This window comes from Sceloporus occidentalis, unplaced genomic scaffold (genome assembly GCF_023333645.1).
Source record: "Sceloporus occidentalis isolate IW3139 unplaced genomic scaffold, rSceOcc1.0.p SCAF_39, whole genome shotgun sequence".
In the NCBI taxonomy this organism is placed as follows: domain Eukaryota; kingdom Metazoa; phylum Chordata; class Lepidosauria; order Squamata; family Phrynosomatidae; genus Sceloporus; species Sceloporus occidentalis.
In genome coordinates this window covers 6,342,811-6,361,150 of record NW_028317019.1, presented here as the reverse complement: position 1 = coordinate 6,361,150, position 18,340 = coordinate 6,342,811, and the positions used below count along the sequence as shown (strand labels likewise).

General features: G+C 41.8%; 2 protein-coding genes and 1 long non-coding RNA gene across 3 annotated transcripts in view; all 3 read right to left on the bottom strand.

Moving 5' to 3' along the window:
- Positions 1-18,340, bottom strand: part of LOC149290483 (uncharacterized) — a 426,035-nt gene that overhangs the window by 353,636 nt on the left and 54,059 nt on the right. The window lies entirely within an intron of this gene.
- On the bottom strand, positions 6,763-11,018 carry LOC149290486 (uncharacterized). Its single transcript, XM_089489305.1, has 2 exons — positions 10,997-11,018; positions 6,763-8,871 (listed from the first exon to the last, which is right to left on the bottom strand). Exons 1-2 carry the CDS (start codon positions 11,016-11,018, stop codon positions 7,634-7,636), a joined length of 1,260 nt encoding a protein of 419 aa, XP_089345431.1. The 3' UTR covers positions 6,763-7,633.
- On the bottom strand, positions 12,927-16,499 carry LOC149290485 (uncharacterized). Its single transcript, XR_016277239.1, has 3 exons — positions 16,442-16,499; positions 15,834-15,960; positions 12,927-13,091 (listed from the first exon to the last, which is right to left on the bottom strand). It is a non-coding gene; the product is annotated as an uncharacterized LOC149290485 (long non-coding RNA).

Below are 18,340 nucleotides of genomic sequence, written 5' to 3'. Positions count from 1 at the left end.
CAATTCAAAAAGGACAATGAGAAACTGGAGTGTGTCCAAAGGAGGGCGACTAAAATGGTGAAGGATCTGGAATCCATGCCCTATGAGGGAGTGGGAATGTTTATCCTGGAGAAGAGAAGGTGATATGAGAGCCCTGTTTAAATATTTGAAGGGATGTCATATTGAGGAGAGAGTAAGCTTGTTTTCTGCTGCTCCAGAGACTAGGACCCTGAACAATGGATGCAATCTACAGAAAAAGAGATTCCAGCTCAACATTAGGAGGAATTTCCTGGCAGTGAGGGCTATTCGACATTGGAACACACTCCTTCCTCGGAGTGCAGTGATCCTTGGAGGTCTTTAAACAGAGGCTGGATGGCCATCTGTTGGGGATGCTTTCATTGAGAGTTCCTGCATGGCAGAATGGGGTTGGAGTGGATGGTCCTTGTAGTCGCTTCCAACACTATAATTCTATGATTCTAAGTGAACGTGAAACATGTAATAAGAAAGTAATGCTATGTAATGAGAGGAAAAGGTATGTATACAAAGAACAATTACAATACACAAATCAGCTTCAATTTATCTAGTCTGAATAACATACTGATGTAATGCAGAATAACATCTAAACAATGATAATGTAAAAACTAATTTCAATTTATTACTATGAATAACCTACTAATGTAAGTAATACAAAATGACTGTATATAAACAAGGGCAATTGTGAGTACAGTTACACAAAGGCTTCAGTACAATGACAATACATATAATTAAGAATGGGCTACAACAAAACAACAAAAGGAACAATTACAAGACACAAACTCCCTCCAATATATCTGCTCTAGGTGACATGCTAAAATAGATGATATGAAACTAAATAAAGTGCTGTTATCCCTGTCTTTGGGAATTGATGGAGGACGTTTCAAGACAAGAGGTCTTCCTCAGCCACAAGAGAGCAGGCTCTTATCTGAGATACTCTAGTACTTCCTCATTCAAAAAATGTGCCAGAGATGTCTTTTGCAACCGATCTTCCTCTACTTTCCTGCATGAAACCTGTCCTGGTTTTGGGATCTTCTGGGGAGGCCCTGGTTGCTCTCCCACGGACCTAAGGTGCATTTGGGGGGAAGGCAGGAGAGGGCTGCTTGGGGGCTGCTCTCAGAAGTTGGGACCCCTTCTTATTCTTGCCATTTTCATTAATATTCTGCTTCCCCTGATTTGGGACACAAGGCAGGTTCTGACCATTAAAAAAACCGTTGTTTTTCTTGTGTGTCTTGAAGTGGTTTCTGACTTATGGCAACGCTATCCTGGGTTGTTCTTGGCAAGATTTGTTCAGAGGAGCTTTGTCATTGCCTTCCCTTGAGGCTGAGAGAGTGCGACTTCCCCAAGGTCACCCAGAAGGTTTCTTTTTAAAATCTTTATTGTATTAAAATACGTATAACTTGAATAGATGGTACCTTACTCCCTGGAAAATGGGAAAAATGTATAGAGTATCAGACGGAAACTGTTGGAGATGGAAAAACAAAAAGGGTGCCCTTTACCTCTCTATGTAAACCGCTTTGACCTTTATGGAAAAGTGGTATATAAATAACATTTATTATTATTATTATTATTATTATTATTATTTGTGGTGGGGTTGTGAGGAAATTCAGAAAGTTTGGGAAATGATTCATGACTCCATTGAACAGATACTCGAAATTAAATTCCCAATGAACCCAAAGTTGTATCTTTTGAATATAACTTCGGTACTAAATTCAAAAGAAGAAAACAAAATGTGGAGAATTTTTCTTTATTTTGTTTTGGCATCTAGAACAGAAATAGCTAAATTATGGAAATCTGATAAGAAACCAACTTGGGAAACTGGATGTGAAACTAAATGAGTCCAGGGAATTGGATAGACTTTCATGTATAGCCCAAAATCATGATAAAGGCAGAAGAAAGGAGGAGTGGAGGAAAGTTTTGATAAGGGAAAAGAATGGGAATTAAACTTGTCGCTAGTGGAGGACTAATCAAAGTCCTCTCTTTTTACTGTTCTCAGTGGATTTTGGAGAATGAAATTTAAGAACCTTTAAGAATATTATGCTATGCATGTTATAAACTGAATATAAGCATATTCTGTTTCTTTTTGCTTTCTTATATAAATCCCAGGTCAACAGAGGATGATTGAATGAATCGCTGTGTGTATTAAAAACAACAGAGAGAGATCCATGCAATGAAATTGATGTGAACATCTGTATAAATATATATTTCTTCAGTTGTTGTTAACCTTACAAAATAGTAAGAGAAATAAGAGAAGTAGACAAATTTTCTATGTAAAATCGAATGAAAAAATTTGCAGTTTCTTTCTTTTTTGACTTAAATTGTAAAAGAATAATTCACATCTAGACTTCATATTTCGGAGGGAGGTTTCAAGGCGAAGGACATTCAAATGGGCTCAGATTCAGAAGACGGAAAAGGAAGACTTAAGAGGGTCCCAAATGACAGTCAAGACTCAGATTCGCTTTTACAAGCAATTTTTATTTGGATTATGTATTGGTCGTGTTTTATGTATTTGGAAACTTAAATAAAGATGAATTTTTTTAAAAAATACATATAACTTATAACAAACAAATGAACAACATTTAAATTACCAAACATACATAGGAATACCATATATACATATAATTCTAAATGCAAAATACATTACAATAAACTTCCAAACCTAAAGCGACAGCTAGCTCCTTTCTTTAAATAATCCTCTTTTATCTCTGGCTAATTAGTCTTTACATCTTTTCTTGTTCTCAAGTCGATTTAGACTCATGGTGACCCTATGGATGAGAGTCCATAATTCTCTATTTGTCTTCATACTTGACCTATACCAATTTTATTTTGAATTGGAATTATTCCCTCCCCTTTTCAATGTAAATCCTTTGTACATATTCCCCCAGATATTACCATTTCTTTACACAATACATAGTAATCTTCATTACAAATTTGACGTTTATATAATCTTTATTATTTTCTGAGTCATAAAAATAGAAAACGAACTATACAAACACAGTATCCATAACATCACTGTCACAAATCTTTCCGTTTTCTTGGACCCACTTTCTGCTTTCTGTCTTCTTGGCCTTTCAAAGAGCTCACTTTCATAATATTATAAGCGAACCCTGCTTTTAAACACAAATTTTATGCTCAACTCTAAAACGTATAAACACAATATATCCCAATAGCTTATTGATAATATCAGTTTTCATTTATGTTTTTATCTATTGTCAAAATACCATATGCATAACTTCGCAGTATTCGATTCCTTCTTTATCATGCTTTACTTTAAGCAGGAGACTCAAACTTTCTTCTACTGACCTATAATTAATCAGGAAATAAAAATACACATTTAAACAAATTTTGGAAGAACAGACTTTGTAGATTCAATTCCAGTTAATTCAGACCTCAACGAGCTTCATATTTCAGTTCCATTCTTTTCCCATTCCTCTTCTCTTTTTCCATATCCTAATTCTGAGCCCTACAAGAGAGTTTGTCCCATTCCCTGCAATCATTAACTCTCTGCATCCAATTTTCCCGTCTTGGAGTCTCATCTGACTTCCATAACTTTGCTATTTCAATTCTAACTGCTTTTACAAGATATAATATAATCCTCCAATATTGTCTTTTGTCCCGTGGGCTTAAAATCGAAGTTATATTGAGTAAGTACAACTTAGGGCTCATTGGGAATTTTATTCCCAATATCTGCTGTATTGAGTCATGTACTTTCTTCCAAAATGTCTGATTTCCCTGCAATGCCACCATATATGATAGATGTTTCCCTTTTCACAATCACACCCCCAACAATTCCCCTCTGCTAATTTATAAGGTTTGTTTAGCTTCCATGGGGTGTAATATCACCTGTTCATTATTTTCATGTGGTTCTCTTTTAGATCCTGCTCTACTGTAAATTTACTTGTTCTATTCCAGGCGTTTTGCCATTCTTCCATTTCAATTTTGCATCCCATTTCCTGCGCCCATTTCCCCATATACTCTTTTACAGTCTCCTGTTCCATATTTCTGCTCAACAGTAGTTTGTGTCATTTGGATATCCTTTTCTTATCAGGTTGCCAGAACAAATCATCCAATCCGTTTAGTCTAGCTTCGATCCCTATTGTTTTGTTGTCCGCCAGAAATCTTTGTTTTAGCTGGTAGGAATTAAACCACTGTCTATTATGTCCATCCTTGTTAATATCTTCCCTAGATCTTATCGACCAATTCCCTGATTGATCCTTCTTAAGCCAATGTTTGTAAGTGAGCCAATGACTGATGCTTATCCATCTACCGAAGAGTGCCTTCTGGGCCGATGTCCGAAGTGGTAACTTAAAATAAAATGTCTTTTTAATCTTGTTCCAAGTGAGTAGTAAAGATTTCCTCATTGGATGATTAATGAAATCTTTATTCATCCCCAACTTCTCATGACATAAGACGGCGTGCCAACCAAATCTTAACTGCACATCCTCTAGATCAAGCATTTCTTTGTCCTCTAATTTAATCCAGTTTTGGATCCAAATTAGATTACATGCCCAATAATATAATCTGAAGTCTGGGAGCGAATAGCCCCTCTCTCTGAAGCATCTTTGAGCTCCTCCCATTTAATCCGAGGTTTGTGTCCTTTCCATATGAATGTTTTTAGCTCGGCTTCCCAACGTTTAAATATTTTATCCTTAATCTCTATTGGCAAATTTTGTAGCAGAAACATAATTTCCTGTAGAACTGCCATTTTGATTGCGGCAATTCTGCCTAGTAGTGAAAGATTTAACCATCTCCATCTCCTTAAATTTTCTCTTATGTCTTTCCATACCCCTAAATAATTATTGTCTTTAGAGATCCAAATTCCTAAGCACCTCAGCTTCTTTCCTACTTGGAAGCCCGGTTTCCTCTTTCATTCCTCTACCTCTTCTCCAGTCATATTTTTAGTTATCAACACTGTCTTGTCTTTATTGATTTTCAGTCCTGTGAATATGCCGAATTTGTTTAGCTCCTGTAGCAGCGGTTCTCTGCCCCGATTTGGGTCCTCCAAAACTGTTACCACGTCATCCGCAAACGCTGTTATCTTGGTTTCATTTCCTTTTCTGTTAATCCCTTTTATATTTGTATTACCTTTAACAGAGGAAATCAAGATTTCTATCACTTCTAAGAATAAGAGCGGTGATATCGGGCATCCTTGCCTTGTGCCCTTATTGATCATACATCCTTGGGATCTTTCTCCGTTGATAATTAAGCTCTTTGCCGATTATATATTTGCCTTATTGTCTCCCATTTCCATACTTTTTACCACTTCTATCAAAAAATCCCATCTCACGCCGTCGAAGGCTTTCTCCGTGTCAATAGCAATGATGGCACAGTTTTTCTCATTATTGACCTGGTAAAATTCGAGACAATTTATAATCGTTCTGATATTGATCCTAATCTGTCTGCCCGGTAAAAACCCGTTTTGCTCCTTCCCAATTGTCAAATTCAAAATTCCCTTCAGTCTGCTGGGAAGTATTTGTGTGAATCTCTTATAATCAGTGTTCAGCAAACTTATTGGTCTATAATTAGTCATTAACAAGCTGTCCTTTCCTTCTTTAGGAATTAAAGTGATACTCGCTAGCTCCCATGAGTCTGGAATCCCCTCTGCATTAATAGAATTAAACCATTTATATAGTGGATATATTAGTTCCCCTTGAAATGTTTTATAATATCTAGCTGTAAATCCGTTCACTCCAGGGGATTTCCCCTCTTTATCATCTTCTTATCTTCCCTCCGTCTATGGGGCCTGCAAAGGGAGGGGGCTTCCTTTCCTGGGGAGGGCATGGTCTAGATCTTCCCTGTCTATGGGGCTTCAAAAGAAGGCTCCAGGGCAGAGGAGAATGTGGCCCAATAGAGGGACCCTAACATTTCCCCAAATGAGCACATTCTCCGTCTCTCTGTCCAGAGGCAGAGCCATCTTTCCTAAAATGGCTGCTGAGGGATTCCTATCCAAATGCCCCCTGTCTTTCAGCAGCCCCCTTTATGCCATCTCTTCCCTTGGCACTTTCTTTCTTTCCTTCCTACCTACATCCCTTCAAGGAAGGGGACTTTCAGGCAAAGAACTAACAATGGCTTCCATGTCCTTTCTGCATGTTCCCAGAGGAGGATCACTGATCTTTGCAGGGTCGTTGTGAAGGGTAACTAAAGGATGTGGGGGGGGGGGGGGCTAATCCAGATCCTGTGGGCCTCTAAGCCTAGTTGCCGGGGGGTATCCCTCTCCCCAGAAGGGGCTTTGAGCTCCCTCTGTCTGCCTGCTCTTGGCTTTGGCCTAAATCTGGGCTCTTCTCTCCCCCACAGACAGAGCCCCCTTCCCCCAGGGAAAACCCCTTCCCCCAGAAAGCTGTTGTTTCCAATGCTATTGAAGCCTAAGCTATCTGATGCTTTTTATTTGTCACAAAAGTCTTTTGACTGGGAGCCTCTCCTCTTCCCAGAGATGAAGAGGGTGCCCCCATTGGAAGACCAAAGAGGGGGACTTGCGAGCCCTTATCTCCCCCCAAATGAGGAGGAAGGGAGGGAGGGTCTCTCCTCTGCCCCACTTTCCAGGAGGCAGGGGCTCCTCAAAGCCCTTTTTACATCTAAAGGACCCTGCCCCCTCCCCCCATGACAATGCCTCTCCTCAAGTGCCCCCTGCCCCCTTTTTGCCATACATTTCTCTCCCCCACTTCCATCTCTTCCTCCCTCTGAACAGACTGTGAGGGCAGCAATGGCTTCAGGGCCTGAGACTGAGCATGTGCACATGCCCCAAAGGCCCCTCCTGAGCATGCGCAGGGATCGCCAGGGCCTTGCTGCTGCTGAGGCTTATTCCGTTGGCAGCCTTTGCGGAAAAGGAAGGAGTGCACCCTTCATTCCTCTCTTTTTTCCTTCCTTCCTTTGATGAGACTTGGAGGATGCCAGAATGGAGCCCAAGGAGGAGCTGGACTCAGGAGGGAAAGGGAAGGAAGGAAGGCTCTGCTTTGTACATATAGCTCTATCTGTCTGTTTGGTATGTGTTTGTGTGTGTTTGCCTCATTTCTGCTTATGGCTGGGAATGAAGCTGAGGACTGATGAGAGAATAAAGTGTATTTTGTGTAAATTCAGAAGATCTGTGCATCAAAGAGTCCAACACACTGAAACAAATAACTTTATTGAGAACACATAATCAGAAATTCAGTGTTTAAACCAGAACTGTCCTCCCCAAGACAAAGAATACATTGAAACCCCAACACCTAAACCTCCACCTTCTACCAAACCTAGCCCCCACCTCCACAGTTGCACAGTCTATGCCCCAAAGGGAACAAGGCCCCCTTTGCCATTCCCAGAAACTAGCCCCTTTCTGTTAATACCTGCCCCCACCTTTCTTCAGACAACATCCCACACTTTCCAAAAGCTATCATTCCCATAACTATTCTAGCCAGTTGTAAAAAAATCCCAGCACCCCCTACCTAGCTGACCTATGCCATGACCCATAATCCCCAGTCAAGTTTATAACCTGAAGCAATTATCTATACTAATAGAAATTAAACTTAACAAACTATAACTTTAAAACATAAACAGACATATAGACAGACAAAATCACAAGGAAGGGCCTTTTCTTTGGATTGAAAATATACTTTTTGTATTCCTTATTGACAAAAACAATGTTAATTTACGGCTGAGATTTGAGTGGCTTCTCTCCTGTGTGGATTCTCTGATGTCTCACTAAGATTGCCTTCAAAGAAAAACATTTCCCACAATGCTGGCATTTGTATGGCTTCTCTCCTGTGTGGACTCTCTGATGTGTCACTAGGTCTGACTTCCGAGAAAAACATTTCCCACAATGCTGGCATTTGTATGGCTTCTCTCCTGTGTGGACTCTCTGATGTGTCACTAGGTCTGACTTCTGAGAAAAACATTTCCCACAACGCTGGCATTTGTATGGCTTCTCTCCTGTGTGGACTCTCTGATGTGTCACTAGGTCTGACTTCTGAGAAAAACATTTCCCACAATGCTGGCATTTGTATGGCTTCTCTCCTGTGTGGACTCTCTGATGTGTCACTAGGTCTGACTTCCGAGAAAAACATTTCCCACAATGCTGGCATTTGTATGGCTTCTCTCCAGTATGGACTCTCTGATGTTTCACTAGGTCTGACTTCTGAGAAAAACATTTCCCACAACGCTGGCATTTGTATGGTTTCTCTCCTGTGTGGACTCTCTGATGTTTCACTAGGTGTGACTTCTCAGAAAAACATTTCCCACAACGCTGGCATTTGTATGGTTTCTCTCCAGTATGGACTCTCTGATGTTTCACTAGGTCTGACTTCTGAGAAAAACATTTCCCACAACGCTGGCATTTGTATGGTTTCTCTCCAGTGTGGACTCTCTGATGCATCTCTAGGACTGACTTCCGAGAAAAACATTTCCCACAACGCTTGCATTTGTATGGTTTCTCTCCTGTGTGGACTCTCTGATGCATCTCTAGGACTGACTTCCGAGAAAAACATTTCCCACAACGCTGGCATTTGTATGGTTTCTCTCCTGTGTGGACTCTCTGATGCATCTCTAGGACTGACTTCTGAGAAAAACATTTCCCACAACGCTTGCATTTGTATGGCTTCTCTCCAGTATGGACTCTCTGATGTTTCACTAGGTTTGACTTCTGAGAAAAACATTTCCCACAACGCTGGCATTTGTATGGTTTCTCTCCAGTATGGACTCTCTGATGTTTCACTAGGTCTGACTTCTGAGAAAAACATTTCCCACAACGCTGGCATTTGTATGGTTTCTCTCCAGTGTGGCCTCTCTGATGCTTGACTAAGACTGACTTGCAAGCAACATTTTTTCCACAATGCTGGCACTTAAGTGACTTCTTTCTTGTGTGGACTCTCTCATGACTCACAAGTTCTTCTGTAAAGAAGGACAATCACAGTCAAGAATGAATATCAGAATTAAGAGAGGAGGGTGTTACCCCAAGATTTAGCCCTTGTTGAACCCTCCCTATTTGATATTAAATTAATAAAGTTGCTGAGAGTGACCCAAGCATGACACTATTGCAGATGTCCCCAAATCCATGGAACAATCGTATCCCTACTGACAGGAGCAAAGAAGAGATTGTAGTGGGACTGCCTTAAGGGAATTGGTCGAAGCAGATAGTCAAAGGGCTGTTGAAAAAATATTCCATTAAACACGATTAAAAATATTTTGATTGACAAGTGGCATCATTTCCTGTGAGACTGCCATAGAGTACTGAGTCAGAGCCCAAAGCATGATGCAATCTAACTGCAGAGGTCACTTCATGCTGTTTGGCACCAGGAGATGACTCACAGCCAATACAGTATACAGCTCACATGCGGATTGCTGTGTATTGGATTGGAGTTGTGTGTACAAGAGATGGTGAAGTTGATGGAAGTCAGAGAGCTTGCAAATATTTGTATTATTTTGCAACTCAGGATAGAGAACCTCCAAGGACTTGGGTGAAATCAACTGTGTCTGTGAGTTACTTTTAAGTGTGGACAGTAGTCAGTGCATTGCCAAAACCTATATCTAGATATTTGTTTCCATACTCTATGTTATTGTTGAGCTGCATCTGGAAGTGTTGCTTTCAGATTGCACTGTACATTGGCTTATGAACAGGACTGGAATTCAGAGCTAAGAAGGACCTGAGAGCCGGTGTGCTAATCCCTTTTGTCTGAGGTATTTGCATCAAGCATCCATTGCATTTAATTTGGATTCAGACATTTTTTTCCCCACCCAGGAAACATACTAAATCGATTTAAACCATTTTGAAACATGGATTGTTTTAATCTCTGTTGTAAGCCACCCTGATCGCAGGAAGGGCGGGATATAAATAAAAATTTTATTATTATTATTATTATTAACCCTCAGTCTCTGTCCGTAAGCAACAATTTCAGTACAAATGTACGCCCCAATATTTACTGTTCTTTGGCGTCAGTCCTGTTGCAGAGAGACACATAAAAACCCATTTGAAATGCATCTGGAGTTATGTGAGATTGCATGCCTGGTATAGTTGGGCTGACCTCCGAGGTCACTGTTGCCTGAACAAAATTATGTCTCTTCTTTGAGCTAAGTACCAAATCCCCCCCCCCCCCCAAAGCATAGCACTTGCAAGTGTCCTCCCCAGACTCCAGCATTTTGGGTAACAAAGGGCCTCTGGAACCAAAAATGCAGCTAAGCAAGCTCAGGTTGGAAAATAAAAGTGCTTTTTCTCTAATTGTGTCCTCCTTTCCTTCCTTCCTAAATATTACTCATAATTGCTAAATAAAACCACTTAATATGTCTGAAAACAAGGACCTGAGCCGGTTCTCATTAGTTCACTGAAACCAGTTCAGAACTGCCTCCCAATCCCCAAGGCCCCTCTCCTGGCCCTTCCCAGGGGTCCCTCCCTCTCCGCACAGAGCTAGGCGATCCTGGCTTTGCTCCTGCCTTCCCCTCCTGGCTCCCAGATGCATGACCCCCTTCCCTTTCTCCCTCCGCTCTCCAACCTTCTTTCTTGCCCATCAGCATCTCATTTTCAGCATCTCTTCCCTGCCTTTCAATTTTTCACTTTCCGTCTGTCTCTTTATCACAGACATATACCCACAGAGTGTGATGCATAAAAGGGGCACTTTGAGGCCCATCTATTGAGAAAGGCGGGATAATCAATATACAAATAATTCATTGGCAAAGGCAGAGCAAAGGAGCTGGGACCTGGACTTCAATTTTGGTGAGGGTCAAGCACCAGGGAGCAGCCTTAAAACAGCCTTAAAACATTTATAAGACAGGCATGGACTACTGATGGGGTTTGGAGGAGATCTCAGGGGCAACCCCACATTGTATTGCTGGGGGGGGGGGGGAATGAAATAATATTTTGCCCCTCAGCATCCCACAGCATCCCTTTGGGGAAGTGGAGGCCATTTTACCACTGTTGGGCCCTCCCTGGGCCACTGCAGGTCCAAGAGAGGTCTTTCCCCCAACAAGACTCTCCAGAGCTTTAAAAGGATGGAAGAGGCACCAAAAAAGGTAGTAAACTTGCTCAAGGGTGTGCTGAGTACCATTTGGGTGTGAAAAGCATTAATCTCAATGACTTCTTTCCACAAAATCCTAGAATAGGCAGTTTAGGATGGAGTAATTAGATTCCTTAGAAACTGAAGAGCAATAGTGCCTCACTGAACTACAGATTCAAATATTCTACATGATGTTGCTATCACAATTAAACTAGGCTTGACAGGGATCTAGGACTCCCAGTAGACCACAAGTTGAACATGGGCCAACAGTGTGATGCGGCAGCTACAAAGGCCCATGTGATTCCTGACTACATCTATACAAGAATAGTTTCTAGATCAAGAGAAGTAATAGTGCCATTCTATTCTGCTTTGGTCAGGCCTCACTTGGAATCATCCTGTGTCCATTTCTGGGCCCCACAATTCAAAAAGGATGTTGACAAATTGGAGCATGTCCAAAGGAGGGCAACCAAAGTGGTGAAGGGTCTGGAAACCATCAAGCTCTATGAGGAGCAGCTTAGAGAGCTTGTTATGTTTATCCTGGAGAAAAGAAGATAAAGAGTGGATATGATATCCATTTTTAAGTATTTGAAAGGGTGTCATTTTGCGCAAGGAGAAGGCTTGCTTTTTTCTGCTACAGAGAAAAGGAGACACCACAACGGATGCAAGCCACAGGGAAAGAGGTTCTACCTAAACATTAAAAGGAACTTTGTGACAGTAAGAGCTCTTTGACAGTGGAATATACTCCTTTAGAGTTTGGCGGAGTCCTCTTCTTTAGGGGGCTTTAAAGAGAGGCTGGATGGTCATCTCTTGGGGGTGATTTGAATGTGTATTCCTGCAGGGCAGAAGGGGGTTGAACTGGATGGCCCTTGTGGTCTATTCCAACTCTATGACTCTATAATTCTAGTGGAACCAAAGCGACATGATAATATCGTATGAAAAGGCCTTCAGTCTTTATAGAAAGAGCAATGGATTCAGGTTCCTTACCTACAGAAGCCACATTCTCATAATTGTCCATCATAACATAATTATACATAAGTTTCTGTTTCTTCGTCAACAGATTCCATTCGTCTTTGGAGAAATATACTGCCACATCTGCAAAGGTCACCTGAAATAGAAAATAGCCCTCATCCAGAGAGTGACTAAGCAAAAGGGGAGGAAAGCACATGGTGCATCTGAAATATTAGTATTTCATCACTTCAGAATTCAGTCCAGGAAATAAACTTTAAATTCTGTCAACAAGAAAAAAATCTACTGCCTTTGAGATCAATTTGGTTTGCATCCTTTCAATATAATAAACAATATAATTTAGGCCATGGCTGGGATACTCAGGATGGATTAGGATACTGACTATTCCAACACATATAGTACATTTAGCCACAAAAGAATTAAGGTGCATTAAGCCATTTCTTCCCAAATTTCAGAGGCAAATTTCATTTTTAAAAAACAGTTCTGGGGAGCATTCTGGACTTGAGGGCCACTGGGCCCACCCCCAATTTAGATCCAGATATGGTCCCCCATATCCCCAACATTTCACAGACAGGAAAAGCAAGGCACATGTGGACAAGCAGAAGCAGAAGGTGGTGAGGATGGCCAAAGTTGTTTATGAGGAAGATCACACAAGCTAGGAAGGGCACAGTAGTTTGCTTTTGCCTCCACCTCCTGAGCCAAAAAGGAAGACCCTTGCTACTTATCTCCTCGCCTCTCCCCCCTTTTGAGTTGATGGGGTGCAAACCCCTTAGAAGTCATTTTTCAGCAACCCAAGAGACCTAAGGATAAGGGGGAAAGTGAGAGGAGGAGAGAGAAACCGGGACATTTTTGAATGCCCCTGAAAAAGTGGGGTGACAGAGGATTAACCATTACTTTCTCTGCCAAACTGGGACAATATGTTCTCCACTTGCTTTCATGAGCTGGCCCAGCAATGACACAAATAAAACTAATAGTCAGGATGGCGACTCACCAAAGAGTTGTTCTTGGACAGCCTCTTTCTCTTGGAGCCCAACTCCCTCCGCTTGGCCTCTGTGTTGGCCATTAGGTGGGAAGGGGGGGTCATGGTGGCCCTGCACTTGGGTCTCTTCCAGCAAAATATGCCCCTTAGCTGTGTACAAGGAGGCCAAGATGAAGTTTCTGAGAAAAGAGACTAGAGTTAGGCTTGGTTTGTCAAGAAATCCTGCGTCACTCAAAGACATAGAGAACAGCATGCTGCTAGTGAGATACACAGGTGACATATGCCTCCTTTGATCCAATGCAGAGGTGGGTATCTCCTTCCTCCCTCTTCACCAAACAAAGCCCCCTGGACCTAGCATAGATTAACTTCAGCTCCCCTACACAACAGATACTCCATGTTAAAATGCTTTTCATGTCGCTATGTTATGCAGCACGTGAGGCAACATGTTAACGTATGGTGCCAGATTCTCCACCTTGACTGCAGTCAGTAGCTTGTGAGCTGAAGAAACACCTGTCGCTTTCTCACTGAGCAAAGAGACACTGTAATCTTCTCTCAGATGAGGCTCTTATTCATTTAAGAAGTTCCACTGTGTACAACACTATATACATCGACACCCTCCACCATCCACACCAGTAACAACCCACTCTGAGGCACACACTGTCTGACTCTTCCTCAGTGACAGTTGAGAATGACAGCTGACAGTTGCATCAACATTCCAATGGTGCACTGTTTAAATGCTGACACATCTAACTGCCACTAGAGCTGTCAATGACTTCCACAAGAGCTCCACCTAGTGGCCACATGCATGTCATTTCCTCAGACCTGTTCACCATGGTCCTGACACTCCATGCCTTGTGAGAGTGGAGGGGGGTCAGGGGATGGGGAATTGGAGAGGACCCTGGCTATGTCCCTGTAGCTAGATGTGAAAGGAGCGCATCATCTGCTGAAACCTCCTGACCTCCCCAGTGGCCCTCAGAGGAGAAGGCCTTCCTTTGGCTTCTGGCTAGAGAGACACAGCTGGATGCTTCTCCAATGCCTCGCACCCAAGACTCTCATCAGGCATGGAATGACCATGGAGCATGGCTTCCACAATTCCCATGTTTCATTTTGTATTCCTTCTAATTTCACATCTATTTTAAACCTCTCCCTCATTTGATGATAAAGATACCAGTGACAATCTAGGCCAGATTCTTTAAGTTCTTCTTGTGTTTTGATCTCTAGTTTTCCTTGTGATTCTTTCAGTACATCCTTGTATCTTAAACATTTAGTTTTCTGGATACTTTTCCTCCCAAAAAGAGCCTCATGCGGCAAACACCATAAAGGTATTTTTGGACATATTCTACACTTGTTTTCCCCAGATCTTCAATAGAGCTTTTCTTACGAAATTATTTATCCTTTCTTTATGAATTTTCTCTTTACCATAAATTAGGAATCCGTGCCACTCAAATCTTAAATGTTCACCCTCCGGACATAACAACTGTTCATTCTCTGACATAAACCATTCTCTAGTCCAAACTAAACAACAAGCAGCATAATAAAGTCCTCCTCTACTTTTGTCATCACAAAGTATTTTCATTTTTATCCTGGCTCTTTTTTTAATTCCAAATAAATTTTGAGATTTCCTTTTGCCATAGATTCAATGTTTTTTCATTCTGGATGATGGGTATCGCTTGGAACAGAAACAGTATTTCAGGAAGGAAACTCATTTGGATCAGTGATATTGTTCCTAATAGCGATAAGTGTAATTTCCCCCATTTTTCTAGGTCTTTTCTGATTTCCTTCCATGCGTCTCATAGTTATTCTGAAATGGATATGAGTTTTTATTTGTTACATTTATTCCTAAATATGTAACTTTCTTTCTCACTTTAAATCCACTAATTTCTTCCTGCATTTGTTCTTCCTTTTCCCCATATTTTTTGTTATTAATGTTGTTTTGTCTCTGTTTACTTTTAGTCCTGAAACATATTCCAATTCCATTATTACATCCATCATTTGTCTTGTGCTCTTTTCTGGGTTCTCCAGGGAATACAAATGTCATCTGAGAAGACGCTCATTTTAAACTCAGTTGTTTTTAATTTTTATCCCATTGATCTTATTTTCTAATCTTATCCTATTATTCAGTGCTTCAAGGATCAGAATGAACAAAAAGGGTGAAAGTGGGAAAGCTTGCCATTTACCTTTAGAAATCTTAAATTCCTGTTTTTTTTTATAGTTAACAATTAGTTTGGCTCTTTGATCTTTATACATTGCCTTTATCCATCTTAAAAAAGAAGCTCCTATTTCAATTTTTCAAGTGTCGCAAATAACATATCCCATCCTGTGTTATTGAAGGCCTTTTCTAAATCAACAAAGAGAAGTGCAAGTTGTTTTTTGTTGTGCCTTTCAAAATATTGAATTATATTTAAGATGCTTTGTATGTTATCACTGAGTTGTCTGTGAGGGAGAAATCCCAATTGGTCCTTTTGAATCCAGTCTTTAAGAAATTTTTTGAGTCTATCGGCAAAAATCATAGAAAATAGTTTATAATCCATATTTAATAAAGAAATTATAGCTCTTTACCTCAGTTGCATCTCTATCTTCTTTTAACAGCAAAGTTATATTATATTGTTTCCATGTTTCAGGATAATGGTTTTCTTTGATGGGATTTCATTTTAATTTGAGTGGTGTTAACAATTGATCCTCAAATACTTTATAATAACTGACGGTGAAGCCATCAGTCCTTGTGTTTTCCCTTTTTTAAACTTTTTCTTATTACTTCAATGATTTCTGCTGCTGTGATCGGTCCATTTAATCTATTTCTTTCTATTTCTATACTCATTTTGGGGATATGTAAATTCATTTTATAAACCCAGTGAAACTAGTAACTTACAAAGCTCTAGTAAACAGCATGTACACACACAATCCCCACACAAAGGACTCACTGGCGCACTGTGTGTCTGGGGTCTGGAAATCTCACTTCCACCTTCTGGGAAGACAATGCTGCCAGAGACTGAATTTGGGGCTTTATTGTTGGGGCGTGGAAAGATGCGCTCTGTCCACCATGACCACCTGAAAAAGTTGAACCACGTCAACAGGATGCCACAGAGAGGGAATCTGAAGAGATGTCTGCAAAGATATTCAAGGAAAATATTTCTTCACCACTGCAAACGGCCTTGAGCTCCCGGCTTGAGAAATAAGAACAATAGCACTTCAAGCTTTCACCCTACACGACTTTGTCAACCAATCAACAATAACAACAAAACAGAGAGGCGGTTACTCTAACATCCAACTGTCATAATTGACACACTCTCTCAGAAGGACTGGCAGCATCAACATTCCATAATGCAAGTGTCGACTGTTAACTGCCACTGGAATTTGACTGTTTACAATACTTAGCTCACAGCTGGTCTTGTGGTCACACACGTGTCATTTTCTAACATTTAAGCCTGCAAATCATGGGATCAGTCTCTCAGCGGCAACCCTTCCACACAATCCTGGACTGAAAGATTTAAAGAAAGGTCCCCTTTCAGCTCCAGGAATAAACACCTACCTTCAACACAAAGACCCTGACTCCTGCAGCCCCAGAAAGGCCTCTTCCACAGTCCTTTATGGCCGGAGCTTCCCTGGGTCAGAGGCCGTTTCCTCAGCCGTAGACAAGGGTTGCTCTGAGTGCGAAGGAGGAGGAGGTCCACAGGGCTGAGGGGGGAAGGCAATGGGAAAAGGTCAGTGCCAATGGCCATGGAGGGCAGAAGGTGACAATGCCTAAGAAACCCCTCTGAGTCCCAGCCATTCTAGGAATGAGTGGCAGGAGTGAGTCCAGGGGGCTGAGGGGATCTCCTTTCCCAAAGGGGGAGGAAAGGACCAGTGGGACCCTCCCCAGCTAGGGCCCAAAGGAGGGTCTCTTTCTCCACCTCTCTCTCCCAGCCCCCAATGGACAGCCTCCCCACTGGCCCTGAGTCCCTGTCTCCCCTTCCTCAGACCCCCACAGGTCCCTCCCTCCCTCCCTCCCTTCCTTCCTTCGCCCCAAAATGGAGGGCCAGAGGCAAAGGGACACACTTCCTCCCTTCTGGCCCAAGGAGCCTGGCCTCCTTCTCTCTCTGGAGCCTCAGGAGAGAAAGAGAAGCCTCTTTTCAACTGAGGCCTCAGAGAAGGTTCCAGAACATTATTCCCACAGTCACAAGCAGCACAAAATGGCCACCAGAACACAAAATGGCTGCCTCTGCCTCAGCGCTTGGCAGTTCTGGCCTTCTGGGAACCCAAAATGGAGGACGAAAGGGCCCCAAAGTCGGAAGGGACCCCAAACAGGATTTCCAAACCTTAACAACACCTAAAATGCCAAACCAAAAGAACATTCCCAGAGTTCCATAGCACTGAGCCATGGCCATTATAGTAGTGCAAAGCAAGAAGGCACAGGAAGGTGGCATTAATGATGATTAAGGCAGCAGCTCCATCCCTCCCCCAGACCTGATAATATCATCATCATCATCATCTTTGCTACTGCATGAGAGCCACCATTAAAAGCATTGAAATCCCTTTGGGGAGTCCCACTCTCCCACCTTCAGAGAGAGTGGGCCATGCCTAGAAGGACTGCTGGGCCTCCTTCCTCCCCTCCTTAATGGCAGTGTGGCCAAAGAAAAGCAGCAGTAGAACCAAGCCAGGCACAGCCAGACCTCAGGGCAGCAGTAAAGCCTAGTAGTTCCAGGCCTTGTCTCTCTGCTGTTGCTTCACTCCTCCCCCCTCTCTCTCTCTCTCTCTCCTTCCTGTCTTTCTGTCTATCTCTTTCTCCCTCTAAAACTCTGCTGCTCTCTCTTCCGCACGCAGAGCTAAATAGAGAAGCAGAAGCTCTGCCTCTTTTTGAGGCTGGCCAATGGGGCAGAGGACCTGGAAGACCCTGCCCCCTGCCATAGACTCATATTTTGTTCTGGCAGCCATTTTGTGTTCTGGAGGCCATTTTGTGCTGGTTGTGACTGTGGGGAACAATGTTCAGGAACCTTCTCTGAGGCCTCAGTTGAACAGAGTCCACTCTTTCTCTCCTGAGGCTCCAGAGTCAGAAGGAGGCCAGGCTCCTTGGGCCAAAAGGGAGGAAGTGTGTCTCTTTGTGTGTCTTTTGTGTCTCTTTTCTTCTTCTTTTTTTAATATAAATTTTATTAAACATTCTAAAAGAAAAAAAGTACAATACAATCTTATTCACATTAATTAAAATACATTCCACTACATCCTATAAGATATTTTTCTTCAGTTCTTAATAAAGTTGTTTACTTCCTAGATTACTGACTTATCTCGTTCGTTCTTTATTATCTTAATTATTTCAACTGGACTCTACAAAAACCCTTTTCCCCTATTAAATCCTATATAAAAAAGAAATATCTTATTCAAACATCCTAATACATTAGCGTTTTCTACTTTTCCCTGTTATTATTAGCTTATCCATCCTTAAATATTTCCACTC

What these genes read in the sequence shown, in the direction of transcription:
- LOC149290486 (XM_089489305.1), bottom strand. Translation starts at nt 11,018, where the DNA reads ATGGTACTCAGCACACCCTTGA. An exon ending in GGTACTCAGCACACCCTTGA is followed by an intron (nt 8,872 to 10,996) that starts GCAAGTTTACTA and finishes CCTTCTTTACAG; the next exon opens with AAGAACTTGTGAGTCATGAG.